At 42.3% G+C, this 16,375-nt stretch overlaps 1 protein-coding gene across 3 annotated transcripts in view; it reads right to left on the reverse strand.

The window, feature by feature from the left end:
* csmd3a (CUB and Sushi multiple domains 3a) overlaps nt 1–16,375 on the reverse strand; it is a 519,096-nt gene that overhangs the window by 172,025 nt on the left and 330,696 nt on the right. For 2 of the 3 annotated variants that reach the window (XM_072692430.1, XM_072692428.1), the window contains exons 37-39: nt 12,237–12,341; nt 10,961–11,079; nt 1,919–1,988 (exon numbers count right to left, since the gene is read on the reverse strand). In XM_072692430.1, coding sequence (XP_072548531.1) covers nt 1,919–1,988; nt 10,961–11,079; nt 12,237–12,341 — 294 coding nt within the window. The remainder of the gene's footprint in view (nt 1–1,918; nt 1,989–10,960; nt 11,080–12,236; nt 12,342–16,375) is intronic. The other variant, XM_072692429.1, reaches the window with a different exon arrangement.

The following is a 16,375-nucleotide window of genomic DNA, read 5'->3' on the forward strand; positions in this document are numbered from 1 at the left end:
AAGGTTAATATTAGGTTTTGGATTTAGATTAGGATTAGGTAGGGGCCAAGGTAAGGGTTAGGGTTAGATTTTAGGTTGAGGTTACGTTTAGGATTAGGTTTTAGGTTGAAGGTTAGGATTAGGTTTTGGATTTAGATTAGGATTAGGTAGGGGCCAAAGTAAGGGTTAGGGTTAGATTTTAGGTTGAGGTTACGTTTAGGATTAGGTTTTAGGTTGAAGGTTAGGATTAGGTTTTGGTTTAAGGCTATGATTAGGGCCAGAATGAGGGTTAGGGTTAGGTTTATACAGTTTATATAGACTAGGATCCTAAAGATCCCTCTAAAGTGAGGGTTAGGATTAGATGTTAGGTTGAGGTTAAGGTTAGGATTAGTGATAGGCTGAAGGTTAGGATTAGGTTTTGGTTTAAGGTTATGATTAGGGCCAGGATGAGGGTTAGGGCTAGGTTTATACAGTTTATATAGACTAGGATCCTAAAGATCCCTCTAATCTTAGATACTACTAAATACAAAAGTCAGTATGGAGACACAATACTCTACACTACACTACACACTGCGTAAGTTCTCTCAGAAGAGGAGGGTCTTCAGTCTGGGTTTGAAGACAGCGAGCGTTGGACTCTGCTGTTTGGACACCCAGGGGAATTTCGTTCCACCACTTCGGTGCAGGACAGAAAAAAGTCTGGACACTTGTCTTCTGTAGACCTTAAAGGATGTCGGGTCGAGCCGAGCCGTACTTGAAGCTGGAAGGGCTTTTGGGGGAGATCAGCTTTTGACCACTGCCATCAAGTATGGAGGGGCTGGTCCATTCTTTGTAGGCCAGCATCTGGGTTTTGAATCTGACTACCTCCAGCAGCTACAGCAAGCCATTTCCAAAACGGGGCGTCCTAAGTAAGGACCATGCAGATTGCACTTTTGCTTCTGGACCTTTTTTCAGATATTGTTTTAATGTTTTGAAACTGAAAAAGTGATCTTAAAATATGATATATATTATATATATATATATATATATATATATATATATATATATATATATATATATATATATATAACTGATGGACATGTCTGTAAGCTTATTTGTGGGTTTCAGTAACAAGGCCATAACGAATGGCCTCTTGGAGTGCCTGTGTCCACTGGCTGTACTTTAGAGGGGCTAAATTGAGTTGTCGATAAGGCACATTGAACTGTCCATTTAAACTAGAGGAACACGGATCAATTTGCCTTTCTCAGCCACGTCTGGGCCTGGAGCACTGAGGAACCAAACAGAAAAACAGCTTTGGGTGTGATGTTGTTGTACATTTCAAGCGAGCTCAATTTCCAGCGAATCCAGCGATTACACTGAACAGCATCTCCAGAGACACGTTTATAAATTAGTAATAAATCAGACGGATCTCTGTTTTTCAAGGCGAATCCGAGGGCTTAGCGTTACATGTCATCTCGCTTGGACTGCTTTTCTTCCCCGATGGCAGATGGAACTGTACTGAGTCAGAAATTAACAATGGTGGGCGCGCAGCGAAAGACGGTAAAACCTTGAAAAAGTGACTGTGAGGCTAATTGATTTGAGCACAAAAGAGAATGTTAAAATCACTGTCCGTGTAAGATGCCTTTCTCCAGACGGGGGAGTTGAATGAATAGGATCTCAAAGTGAACATGTTATGGCCTGTAGAAAAGGCCCCACTGGTAATATAGCTCAGCTGTGAGTGGATGGCACTTCTCGCCGGGTTGTAGATGCCCGTAATGGAAAAAAAAAGGAAGAAAGTAAGCGAACTGAAAACAAATGAGACAGAAACATCACGAAATGTTATTGCTGTCAGATCAGCCTGAGGTTGCTGCATCGCAGTGAGGTATTGAGAAGGCTCGAACACAATGGAGGCACTGCTGGTGAAAAGACCAAAGAAAACGCCCTGCTGGAAATTTTTACATACCCAGACAGAGAGGTGCTGGGTAGTTCCATCTTCTGACAGGTCCTGGCATGCATGTTATATACGCACTGCCCTGCAAGACGAGAAATAAAAAAGAACAAAGAAAAAGAAATAAGGATTTTAGAAGGAAGTTATGGAAGCACATCAGAGTCAAAATCCAAAAAAGCAACATTACAGCATTCTGGCACAGAATCAGTAATCACTCATAAATAAAGATGCTACAAAGGGATCTTGAAGGGATGCCATGAAGATGCCTTTACATTGACTTTTTTAACATTAGACCCATAGCTATACTATATGAAGATCTGGAGCTATGCTATGGGGATAATGTGAAGATCTGGAGCTATGAGGCTAATGTGAAGATCTGAAGCTATGCTATGGGGATAATGTGAAGATCTGGAGCTATGAGGCTAATGTGAAGATCTGGAGCAATGAGGCTAATGTGAAGATCTGGAGCTATGAGGCTAATGTGAAGATCTGGAGCTATGAGGCTAATGTGAAGATCTGGTGCTATGGGGCTAATGTAAGGATCTGGAGCTATGAGGCTAATGTGAAGATCTGGTGCTATGGGGCTAATGTAAAGATCTGGAGCTATGAGGCTAATGTGAAGATCTGGAGCTATGCTATGAGGCTAATGTGAAGATCTGGAGCTATGAGGCTAATGTGAAGATCTGGAGCTATGAGGCTAATGTGAAGGTCTGGAGCTATGAGGATAATGTAAAGATCTGGAGCTATGCTATAAGGCAAATGTGAAGATCTGGAGCTATGCTATGAGACTAATGTGAATATCTGAAGCTATGAGGCTAATGTGAAGATCTGGAGATATGCTATAAAGCTAATGTGAAGATCTGGAGCTATGCTATGAGGCTAATGTGAAGATCTGGAGCTATGCTATGAGGCTAATGTGAAGATCTGGAGCTATGAGGCTAATGTGAAGATCTGGAGCTATGAGGCTAATGTGAAGATCTGGAGCTATGAGGCTAATTTGAAGATCTGGAGCTATGAGGCTAATGTGAAGATCTGAAGCTATGGGGCTAATGTGAAGATCTGGAGCTATGAGGCCAATGTGAAGATCTGGAGCTATGAGGCTAATGTGAAGATCTGGAGCTATGAGGCTAATGTGAAGATCTGGAGCTATGCTATGAGGTTAATGTGAAGATCTGGAGCTATGCTATGAGGCTAATGTGAAGATCTGGAGCTATGCTATGAGGCTAACGTGAAGATCTGGAGCTATGCTATGAGGCTAATGTGAAGATCTGCAGCTATGCTATGAGGCTAATGTGAAGATCTGCAGCTATGCTATGAGACTAATGTGAATATCTGAAGCTATGAGGCTAATGTGAAGATCTGGAGATATGCTATAAAGCTAATGTGAAGATCTGGAGCTATGCTATGAGGCTAATGTGAAGATCTGGAGCTATGCTATGAGGCTAATGTGAAGATCTGGAGCTATGAGGCTAATGTGAAGATCTGGAGCTATGAGGCTAATGTGAAGATCTGGAGCTATGAGGCTAATTTGAAGATCTGGAGCTATGAGGCTAATGTAAAGATCTAGAGCTATGAGGCTAATGTAAAGATCTAGAGCTATGAGGCTAATGTAAAGATCTGGAGCTATGCTATGAGGCTAATGTGAAGATCTGGAGCTATGCTATGAGGTTAATGTGAAGATCTGGAGCTATGCTATGAGGCTAATGTGAAGATCTGGAGCTATGCTATGAGACTAATGTGAATATCTGAAGCTATGAGGCTAATGTGAAGATCTGGAGATATGCTATAAAGCTAATGTGAAGATCTGGAGCTATGCTATGAGGCTAATGTGAAGATCTGGAGCTATGCTATGAGGCTAATGTGAAGATCTGGAGCTATGAGGCTAATGTGAAGATCTGGAGCTATGAGGCTAATGTGAAGATCTGGAGCTATGAGGCTAATTTGAAGATCTGGAGCTATGAGGCTAATGTAAAGATCTAGAGCTATGAGGCTAATGTAAAGATCTAGAGCTATGAGGCTAATGTAAAGATCTGGAGCTATGCTATGAGGCTAATGTGAAGATCTGGAGCTATGCTATGAGGTTAATGTGAAGATCTGGAGCTATGCTATGAGGCTAATGTGAAGATCTGGAGCTATGCTATGAGGCTAACGTGAAGATCTGGAGCTATGCTATGAGGCTAATGTGAAGATCTGCAGCTATGCTATGAGGCTAATGTGAAGATCTGCAGCTATGCTATGAGGCTAATGTGAAGATCTGCAGCTATGCTATGAGGTTAATGTGAAGATCTGGAGCTATGAGGCTAATGTGAAGATCTGGAGCTATGCTATGAGGTTAATGTGAAGATCTGGAGCTATGCTATGAGGCTAATGTGAAGATCTGGAGCTATGCTATGAGGCTAACGTGAAGATCTGGAGCTATGCTATGAGGCTAATGTGAAGATCTGCAGCTATGCTATGAGGCTAATGTGAAGATCTGCAGCTATGCTATGAGGCTAATGTAAAGATCTGGAGATAGGCTATGAAGCTAATGTGAAGATCTGGAGCTATGAGGCTAATGTAAATATCTGGAGCTATGCTATGAGGATAATGTAAAGATCTGGAGCTATGATGCTAATGTGAAGGTCTGGAGCTATGAGGCTAATGTGAAGATCTGGAGCTATGCTATGAGGTTAATGTGAAGATCTGGAGCTATGAGGCTAATGTAAAGATCTAGAGCTATGAGGCTAATGTAAAGATCTAGAGCTATAAGGCTAATGTAAAGATCTGGAGCTATGCTATGAGGCTAATGTGAAGATCTGGAGCTATGCTATAAGGCTAATGTGAAGATGTGGAGCTATGCTATAAGGCTAATGTGAAGATCTGGAGCTATGAGGCTAATGTGAAGATCTGGGGCTATGCTATGGGGCTAATGTGAAGATCTGGAGCTATGCTATGAGGCTAATGTGAAGATCTGGAGCTAGGCTATGAGGCTAATGTGAAGATCTGGAGTTACGAGGTTAATGTGAAGATCTGGAGCTATAAGGCTAATGTGAAGATCTGGGGCTATGCTATGGGGCTAATGTGAAGATCTGGAGCTATGCTATGATGTTAATGTGAAAATCTGGAGCTAGGCTATGGGGCTAATGTGAAGATCTGGAGCTATGAGGCTAATGTGAAGATCTGGAGCTATGCTATGAGGCTAATGTGAAGATCTGCAGCTAGGCTATGAAGCTAATGTGAAGATCTGGAGCTAGGCTATGGGGCTAATGTGAAGATCTGGAGCTAGGCTATGGGGCTAATGTGAAGATCTGGAGCTAGGCTATGGGGCTAATGTGAAGATCTGGAGCTAGGCTATGGGGCTAATGTGAAGATCAGCAGCTATGCTATGGGGCTAATGTGAAGATCTGGAGCTATGAGGCTAATGTGAAGATCTGGAGCTATGAAGCTAATGCGAAGATCTGGAGCTAGGCTACGGGGCTAATGTATATATCTGGAGCTATGAGGCTAATGTGAAGATCTGGAGCTAGGCTATGGGGCTAATGTGAAGATCTGGAGCTAGGCTATGGGGCTAATGTGAAGATCTGGAGCTAGGCTATGAAGCTAATGTGAAGATCTGGAGCTAGGCTATGAAGCCAATGTGAAGATCTGGAGCTAGGCTATGGGGCTAATGTGAAGATCTAGGGACATCTGTACAAACCGGTGTGGCTATTCTCTAGTAATAGAAGAATAGAAGTAACAGACCCCAGGTTGGTTAGGGGGTCAAACCTTTTAATTGGCATGTTCACACATTCATCTTTTACAAACATTATTCTTCTAAGGACCCAAAACTGGTTCTTCTCCAGCATCACTAAAAGGGCCCTTTGTAATACCTTAATCTTTCAGTCTAACTTATAAAGCAAATTAAATAATAATAATAAAACAGTTCAAATTGGTTCAGTTGAAAGTTCTTACATCTGTATCTCATTTCGCTCAACAATCCGTGCCCTATCCACCATCCCACACATGCGGAAATCCAGATCACTTTATTCTCCTGAGACCCAGACTTTTGCTTGGTGTGCATTTTTTATTTCTCCTATTTGGGATTAATAGGACCCAACAAGCATAAAAACTAAACTTAGTCTTCGTGCAGGAAGCCAATGTCTTCATATGAGGCCAATTGGTCAAAGTTTAAAAAGATGAAGTATCATGGTGCAGAGAAGCAGAAATGTAACGTCCCCATATGAGGACGCAGGGTCCCAAGAGGATATAGAGCACTATTATAGGGAACAGAATTCCACGAGGTAGTGAACGGCTTCAGACACCTCATTATGTGTGTGAGCTCACTGCCGTGCGACAGCAGGGTGCGTCACATTACCAGTATGAACGCTGGTCTTCCTCAGAGAAGCCCTGTGTGAATCTTCAAACATTTACATTTACATTTGCGGCATTTAGCAGACGCTCTTATCCAGAGCGACTTACAAAAGTGCTTTACTATTTACCCAAGAAAAACCTCGGCTAGTTTAAATAGACTAGAATTTAAAGATCCTCTAATCTTAGACTCTACTAAACACAAGTCAATAAGGAGACCATAGTACTCTGCTATTCGCCGAAGTACTCTCAGAAGAGGAGGGTCTTCAGTCTGGGTTTGAAGACAGCGAGTGTTGGACTCTGCTGTTCGGACACCCAGGGGAAGTTCGTTCCACCACTTTGGTGCAGGACAGAAAAAAGTCTGGACACTCGTCTTCTGTGGATTTTGAGGGATGGCGGGTCGAGCCGAGCTGTACTTGAAGCTGGAAGGGCTCTTGGTGCGGATCGGCTTTTCAAGTACGGAGGGGCTGGCTGGTCCAGTCTTGGCTTTGTAGGCCTGAACCAAACAGCGCCATGGATTATGGGTATTCCGTATCCATTTAGTGCACATCGTTTGTACACTACACATTTCGGTGCATTATGGGATTGTTACAGTTCACAGAAAATTCTGCACTGCGTTTTCAGGCTAAAGTAGTGCCCTACATAGTGAATATGGCACAGTTTCAGACACAGCCATTGAGTCGAGCCATAAAGTCTTTAGTAAATGAGCTGCAGCTGTTAGCTTCCATTATGTTCAAGATGTTTATTACTGTTTATTCCCATCTGCAGGTTAGAACTGCTCCATGTGGGAGGAGGCCTTCGTATTCTCAGACTCCTGATCACGACGGGCCGTAGTGTAGAACTTTTGACTAAGTTGAGATCAAGTCGAGTTGAGCTAGCTAAGTTGAGTTAACATGATGCAGGGACTGTGTTTATTTTGTTAAATAAGCCTGTCTTTACAACATTGCAGATACATAGAATATAATTAAAAAATAATAAATTAATAAATGTCAAATGTTGAAAATTATGAATGTCCATTAGCCGTGTGCTGGTTTAGCCAGACTAATTAACCACTCTTAAAACATTGGCCCCAAATAAAGCTATTAAAACATGGCTTTAATAAAAATGTGTGAGTTTAAGTCTTAAAAGTAAAGAACCTTAAACTAATGAAAAGTTGAAGGTTCTTCACACTTACACACTTACTATTATCACCGTGGCTCTTTATAGAACCAGAAATGGTTCCTTGAAGAAGCCTTCAAAGCACCTTGTGTGTGGGTAACTATGTTTGGTTAATTGAAAAAGCCCCCTAGCAAGACCACCACAGCCGACAGGAAGGCCATGACCTTCAGGTTGAAAATGGCTGGGCTAAGACACCACACCAAAAAGCCTATGTTGCACTTTAATTTTGAAGGCTTCAGATTCCACAGGCAGGGGGTCCAGGGGGTCCTTTTCATTCACAGTGCTTGTTGTGAGGGTTAGAATGACAAGAGCCTGAGCCTTTGAACAGCCGCTTAATGAAACACACAAGAATAGCAAACTCTCGCTTAGGACGCGAGCGGCGGCCTCTGCACTGACAGAGACAAATTGGGTTTTGCGAGTTTAATTTCACACCATCAGTCAAGTGCCAATTACGTAGGGTGCATGACAGCAACACGTTACCAAAGTGTGTCCAAACAGTTGCTGGCTAAGAGCGTCTGCTTCCTCATATTATTAGAGGCTGGAGCTGAGCTAGAGTCGCTACACCGAAGCTATAGCTGACGAAAGAAGGCCAAACATCGAGATACACAAACATAGTCAATCAGCCAAGACAGGCTTGGTGTCTGAAGTTTGGTCTCTTTAGTGTTACAAGGAGCTACAAGGCTAACGTAGCTTAAACATAATGGAAGCTAACAGCACAAACATTAGCATAGTGCTAACTGCCCGCCTTAATCATCACACACTCACCTCAGACCATGTTAAGATGTCATGTCATGGCTTTTTTTATGTTGTTTCTGACACTGTCTGCTTTTTTATTTACGTTGATTATGGTTTTGGGAAACACTTGGGTTGCAACTGCATGTTCTTATCTATGTAAGTTGACATCGTAATTAGCAACTATGCTTTTGGGAAAAGCTCCCCTGGCTGTTCAGACTGAGGGCAACTAATTCTGATCTGGCTGTTCAGACTGAGGTCGACTGATTCTGATCTGGCTGTTCAGACTGAGGTCGACTGATTCGGATCTGGCTGTTCAGACTGAGGTCGACTGATTCGGATCTGGCTGTTCAGACTGAGGTCGACTGATTCTGATCTGGCTGTTCAGACTGAGGTCGACTGATTCGGATCTGGCTGTTCAGATTGAGGTTGACTGATTCTGATCTGGCTGTTCAGATTGAGGTCGACTGATTTGGATCTGGCTGTTCAGATTGAGGTTGACTGATTCTGATCTGGCTGTTTAGATTGAGGTCGACTGATTTGGATCTGGCTGTTCAGACTGAGGTTGACTGATTCGACTGATTCGGATCTGGCTGTTCAGTCTGAGGTCGACTGATTCCGATCTGGCTGTTCAGACTGAGGTCGACTGATTCTGATCTGGCTGTTCAGATTGAGGTCGACTGATTCGGATCTGGCTGTTCAGACTGAGGTTGACTGATTCTGATCTGGCTGTTCAGACTGAGGTCGACTGATTCTGATCTGGCTGTTCAGACTGAGGTCGACTGATTCTGATCTGGCTGTTCAGATAAAGGTTGACTGATTCTGATCTGGCTGTTCAGACTGAGGTCGACTGATTCCGATCTTGCTGTTCAGATTGAGGTTGACTAATTTTAAACTGGCTGTTCAGACTGCGGTCTACTGATTTGGTTCTGGCTGTTCAGACTGAGGTCGACTGATTCTGATCTGGCTGTTCAGATTGAGGTCGACTGATTCTGATCTGGCTGTTCAGACTGAGGTCGACTGATTCTGATCTGGCTGTTCAGATTAAGGTCGACTGATTCTGATCTGGCTGTTCAGATTGAGGTCGACTGATTCTGATCTGGCTGTTCAGATTGAGGTCGACTGATTTGGTTCTGGCTGTTCAGATTGAGGTTGACTGATTCTGATCTGGCTGTTCAGATTGAGGTCGACTGATTCGGATCTGGCTGTTCAGACTGAGGTTGACTGATTCGACTGATTCGGATCTGGCTGTTCAGTCTGAGGTCGACTGATTCGGATCTGGCTGTTCAGACTGAGGTTGACTGATTCTGATCTGGCTGTTCAGACTGAGGTTGACTGATTCTGATCTGGCTGTTCAGACTGAGGTCGACTGATTCCGATCTTGCTGTTCAGACTGAGGTTGACTGATTCTGATCTGGCTGTTCAGACTGAGGTCGACTGATTCTGATCTGGCTGTTCAGACAGAGGTCGACTGATTCTGATCTGGCTGTTCAGACAGAGGTCGACTGATTCTGATCTGGCTGTTCAGATTGAGGTTGACTGATTTGGATCTGGCTGTTCAGACTGAGGTTGACTGATTCGACTGATTCGGATCTGGCTGTTCAGTCTGAGGTCGACTGATTCCGATCTGGCTGTTCAGACTGAGGTTGACTGATTCTGATCTGGCTGTTCAGACTGAGGTTGACTGATTCTGATCTGGCTGTTCAGACTGAGGTCGACTGATTCCGATCTTGCTGTTCAGACTGAGGTAGACTGATTTGGATCTGGCTGTTCAGACTGAGGTCGACTGATTCTGATCTGGCTGTTCAGATAAAGGTTGACTGATTCTGATCTGGCTGTTCAGACTGAGGTCAACTGATTCTGATCTGGCTGTTCAGACAGAGGTCGACTGATTCTGATCTGGCTGTTCAGACAGAGGTCGACTGATTCTGATCTGGCTGTTCAGATTGAGGTTGACTGATTTGGATCTGGCTGTTCAGTCTGAGGTCGACTGATTCCGATCTGGCTGTTCAGACTGAGGTCGACTGATTCCGATCTGGCTGTTCAGACTGAGGTAGACTGATTTGGATCTGGCTGTTCAGACTGAGGTCGACTGATTCTGATCTGGCTGTTCAGATAAAGGTTGACTGATTCTGATCTGGCTGTTCAGACTGAGGTCGACTGATTCTGATCTGGCTGTTCAGATTGAGGTCGACTGATTCTGATCTGGCTGTTCAGATTGAGGTCGACTGATTCTGATCTGGCTGTTCAGATTGAGGCCGACTGATTTGGATCTGGCTGTTCAGATTGAGGTCGACTGATTCTGATCTGGCTGTTCAGATTGAGGTCGACTGATTTGGATCTGGCTGTTCAGACTGAGGTTGACTGATTCGGATCTGGCTGTTCAGACTGAGGTTGACTGATTCTGATCTGGCTGTTCAGACTGAGGTCGACTGATTCCGATCTTGCTGTTCAGACTGAGGTTGACTGATTCTGATCTGGCTGTTCAGACAGAGGTCGACTGATTCTGATCTGGCTGTTCAGATTGAGGTCGACTGATTCTGATCTGGCTGTTCAGATTGAGGTTGACTGATTTGGATCTGGCTGTTCAGTCTGAGGTCGACTGATTTCGATCTGACTGTTCAGACTGAGGTCAACTGATTCTGATCTTGATGTTAATATTTTCAGATTACATTACTTTAAGATGATAATCCAGATTATTTTTTTTAAATAAACCCTCACAACTCATTAGCTATATTATCCTTGTAAGTAATCAGCCTTGAGCATTAGTCTACACAAGCCTTGAAATAATCTTTGGACAACAACCAATGTTGTGAAATAGATGATTTGGCTTTAACCCACCTTCAGAGTGTAGCCTTGTTCACACTGGAAGGAAACCACGTCTCCGACCACGTAGCGGTCTCCTATTTTGAGGCCGTTGCTGGGGGTCTGCGGCTCCGGGCAGGAATCCAAACCTATTGCTTAGGACACAGGGAAACTCTCTTCATTTGTCAGTAAAGAGTGCTGAAACCCACTAAAGGCAAGCAATCCCCGAAATCCCCCAGTTCTCAATGTGGTTTTAATATGTCAGGTTTTCTCACGGTTGTTGTTTAAATAAATAAATACATAATTAAATATAATAATAAACCTTAATAAAAACATAAAAATAGAACGAAATCATATATTAAATGATTTTATATGTTCTTTTATGAAGTGGAATTGTCTTTTTCTATGTGCAGATCATTTTGCTAATTTTAAAGCCTGGTTGTGCTAGTAATAATAGCCATGCGGATGAACCAGCTTGGCCATGCTAAACATGCTGGCTGTCCAGTGTGGTAATTCTGGTCAACTACCTTGGTCATACTGGTAAACCAGCTAAACCATCAAAGTAAAACAAAAACATATAGTACCAATATAGTACAATTAACTTGACCCGGCTGGTTGCCAAGCAGGTCTTACTGGTTGAATAGCTTGGTCAGGCTGGTCAACCAATTTTGCCAAAAACTGGTCCTACTGGTTGCCTAGTTTGGTCAAGCTGGTTGACCAATTTGGCCAAGCTTGTCATACTGGTATAAAAACTTGGTCATGGTAGTGTTGATATCCATACTGGTCAACCAGCTTGGTCATGCTTGTTATGCTGATCATTCAATGTGGTCATGCTGGCTGTCCAGTGTGGTCATGCTGGCTGTCCAGTGTGGTCATGCTGGCCAACCAGCTTGGTCACACTGGTAGACCAGTAAAACTTAATATATCTAATACTCATTATAATTTTATAGAAAGAATATTAAATGATTTTATAGGTTTTGTGTTTTTTATGTAGTGAAATTGTCTTTTTCTATGTGCAGATCATTTTGCTAATTTTAAATAAATAAATATAATAATAAAATAAGATCATGTACATACTGAAAGCAGGTTAAAATAAGTAAGAAACAAGGAAATGAAATAACTTATAAATTATAGAAATGATAAAATATATATATATTCCAACAACAATATCAAAATGAAGACTCAATATATTGAACAATTGTGAGATGCATTTCTTTCAGTTGCTCAGACAGATTTTGCTGCAGTGAATGTGTCAGAAGTGTAAAGGCATTAGGAGTTTGACAGGCACAGCAGAGGTGAGCTCTCTCCATACCGGTGTACTCCAGGTGAAATCCCGCTCCAGAAACGCTCATGTCCGTCTGGAAGCTGAGGTAAAGGTTGTTGGAGGTGCTGTTGAGCAGCGGTGGAATGGTAATCCCTGCAGGACAAATTCATAAACCACTTTAAATTATACATGTATATACATATACATATACATATATATATATATATATATATATATATATATACTATACATATATAGATATTTATTTTATTGTATATATTACTGTCATTTTACTCTACATTCAGTTCCCAAAAAATCCAACTCAAGACCAGCATTTGCCTGTAGCTGGTTTAAACTGGTCTACAGTGGTCTTTGATGGTTAAGGTGGTTGAAAAGATGTGTGAGGTAATGCTGGTCGACCAGCTTGGGTATACTGGTAAACCAGCGAAACCATCAAACTAAAATAAAAACAATCCCCTACTTGACCAATATAATGTACGTTTTCATAATTGTATTGAGTTGGACTAGCTGGTCTACCAGCACGGCCAACTTGACCAAGCTGGTTGCCAAACAGGTCATACTGGTTGAAAAGCTGGCCAAGCTTGTCGTACTGGTGTAAAAGCCTGGTTGTGCTAGTAATAATGTAAGTTATTCATGCTGGCCAACCAGCTTGGTCACACTGGTAGACCAGTAAAACCAATTACATTCAAAATAACACATACCCTATGCTGACTCTAAACAAATTAGAGCTGGCCCAGGCTAAGCAGTACTTGTATAATTAAATGTACTTAAATAATGGCACAATTAATCACCTAACTGACTTTTTATTCTGAATCTGTTTCTTAACCATAAAAAATAATAACAAAGACTTTATCAGAGTTTCTCAGTTTGTTTCAGTGTAAAATAATCAATATAAAACGACACAGTGCTTTGATGACTGTAACTTCTAAAGGTACAGAAACCAAAAATGTAGCTTTACTGGCTCAAAAGAAATGGGCATATTGATGAAGCGTTGTTGCTTTTGGCGACGTTAGCGGTGGGCACACCTCGGCCATCAGCCCCCTAAAAATACAGCTCCAGAGCTCAGCCATGACAGATCAGGCTTTCTGCTTCTTTATGACCCTACCTTCACCTCCTCGAGCCAAGCATCGGCGAACAACCGCTACAGCCGCGGCTTTACGAGCAGCGAGCTATTTGTCCTGCCAGCTGCTGACAAAAGTGATGAACTAAAATGCTTTAGAGGAAGGGGAGGAAGGATGCAGACTCACTGAGGGGAGTTGATGGTGTACAGTACCTGTCAGAAGTGTAGAGACGTCTGATTGTACACTTGTACACTTTTGGTTAGAAAACCTGCTATCGCTGAAATGGCACCTTTATAGGAGCAGGAGAAAACGGTGAAGTACTTTAAAAGATCAGCCATAACTTTAGCACCACCTGCCTAATATACAGTACGTCTTCTTTGTGCTGCCATAAAAGATCGGATCACTTGGTCGTTGGTTCACTGGTTGTACTTCCATGGAGCACTTTTGGTAGGTACTGACCACTGCATAATGGAAACACCCCATAAGACCTTCCTGATGTTTTAGAGATGTTCTGACCCAGTTGTCTAGCCATCACACATTGGCTATTGTCCCTCAGATTCTAACGCTTGCCCATTTTTCTTGCTTTAACAACACATCACCTTCAAGAACTGACTGTTCACTTGCTGCCTAGTAGGTAGATCCCACCCCTTGACAGATACCACTGAAGGGAAGATAATCAATGTTATTTACTTCACCTGTCAGTGGTGCTAATGTTAAGGCTGATCGGTGTATATCCTGCATAAGCCACTAAAGTAGCCAACTAGCTAATAAACTAGCTAATATTAGAAAGCTAGCTAGAAAGCTCTGGTTTCTCTGCTTATGAATATGCAGCACAGTGTAGGCTAGAGGAGTAGAGAGCCCCAGAATTGAGCTGTGTCCATCCAATAGTTTTGGGATGGGATTGGGGTTAGGGATGGTGGTAATCATCCAACATCCTGACCTCACTAATGCTCTCAGCAATGCTCCAATAAGGTACGGACAGTAGAGACCGTACCTCCAACAAAAGCAGGATAAACTCTTTTTAAATTGCCCTTGATTTCAGACCAAACAATGAATGAACAAGAGTCCCAATACTTTTGTCCATATAGTGTATGTAAGAAAATGTGATTATCGTTATAGGCTTATTTGAATTTATTCATTTAAATGTCCAACCATTGCAGATCCTTCCATTGTTTATATAATCTCTATAAAAAAGCTCCAAGGCTCTAAAGTAGCTACACATGAACCTATCATCACCATGCCCAATGACAGGTGTTGGCTACAGGGGTATTACACCCACCAGCATTCGACTGGTAAGCGGTGTTGGTGATCCAGACCTGCGTATCCAACATCAGTACCCGACCTCACTAATGCTCTTGGGTGGCCTTCAAATCCTCACAGCAAATGTTTCAACAACTAGTGTAAAGCCTTCCCAGCAGAGTAGAGGTTGTTACTGCAGCAAAGGGCAAACAAATCCCTGTTTAATATCCAGGATTTTAGAAACACTGAATGGGCAGGTGTCTACAAATGTTATAGCGTAGCCTGGATTAGCACTTTGAATCAGTCCCTAATTCAATGCATTAAGGCATAATGTTAATTTGGTAACACTGATTCAAACATACTTCATGGTATCACACACACACACACACACACACATATATATATATATATATATATATATATATATATATATATATATATATATATATTATTAATAAGTCATTTTTTGCACTGTAGCCACTGTAGTTATAGAATAATAAGCCTTTGTAGTTGGGATTCAAAAGCTTTATCTGTATCTGTCATGAGAATGAATTCCAATGGCAACACTTGACTACTGCAACCTCCTCCAGGTTGGTTTTCCTCTGAGGGCTATTCCAATATGCAACCAGCCCGTCCTTAACTGATGCCAATGGTTAAAATCCGACTTGCATATTAAGAGCCTTTCAAGCTTTAGGTACATCTCGGCTTGACCCACCATCCTTTGAGATTCATCAAAGACAAGCATTTAGACTTGTCTCTGTCCTGGCACTAAGGTGGTGGAACGAACTTCCAAGGCTTTGACACACCTACTGTTTCTGACCATCTCATTTAATAGTCATAAATAAGCACTATATACGGATATACACTGTTTGTTGACTACTGGTGTGTAATAACTGGTGTATAGTGGGTGAATGTGCTGTGTGTGTGATTGGGGTTTCTATAGCGTATGTGTGTGTGTGTGATTAGCGTTGGTGTTAGCCTCCACTCTGAATGGGTTCTTTAGTGCTGGTTTATAAACAGAGAAAGGCGAGTGAGCGGTTCTGCGGTTCTCCCACTGGTAAAACAGAGCGTTTCAGTGAGAGTTTTATAAAGGGTCAGATATTATGGTCTGTTTTCAGGTTCCACTGTAAAATACATTTACATTTATATTCATGGCATTTAGCTGACGCTCTTATCCATAGCGACTTACAAGGTTACTCGTATTACAGATGTGGGCCAATGTAGTGTTAGGAGTCTTGCCCAAGGACTCTTATTGGTGTAGCGCAGCACAGTCACCCAGACTGGTAATCGAACCCTCCATCTCCCACATGGTGCAATATCTCATTGGCAGATAGTGGTATTATTTGTTGCGCCACACCAACCACAAATATACACAAAAATAGCTCCACGCTGCAGAACCTCAACTCCTTTATTTACCTTCTGAGAACGTCCACGCTGCTGCTGCAGCTGGCTGGGCAGTAATGTCCGTTAAGGGTGCCTTGAGGACACCAGATGGCGCTGTGAACACCGTGGTTAAAACAAAGGACTCGGAACTGGACTGGGATTAAAATAGCCGATACCCAATTCATTAAAATAGGCCTGGATTAGCACTGATCCCTAATGGAAAGTTAACGTATCTTTTCCTTAGATTTACTTAGATCGTCTTGCTCACAGTATCATAATGTAGCGACATATAATGAATCGTAAGCTTTGTTTCGTGATGTGTATCGTTTCGCCAGGTTCAGGCACTAATCAAGACTGGCATTCATATTTGTCATATTTGTCTAGACTCCAGCATTCACACTATCTAGTGATGCTTTCTGAGTGGACAGTTGAGCACTTCTGTAAGCCGCTGTAAGATAAGAGGGTTTGCTAAATGACATAATG

The sequence above is a fragment of the Salminus brasiliensis genome, chromosome 1, assembly GCF_030463535.1.
Source record: "Salminus brasiliensis chromosome 1, fSalBra1.hap2, whole genome shotgun sequence".
In the NCBI taxonomy this organism is placed as follows: domain Eukaryota; kingdom Metazoa; phylum Chordata; class Actinopteri; order Characiformes; family Bryconidae; genus Salminus; species Salminus brasiliensis.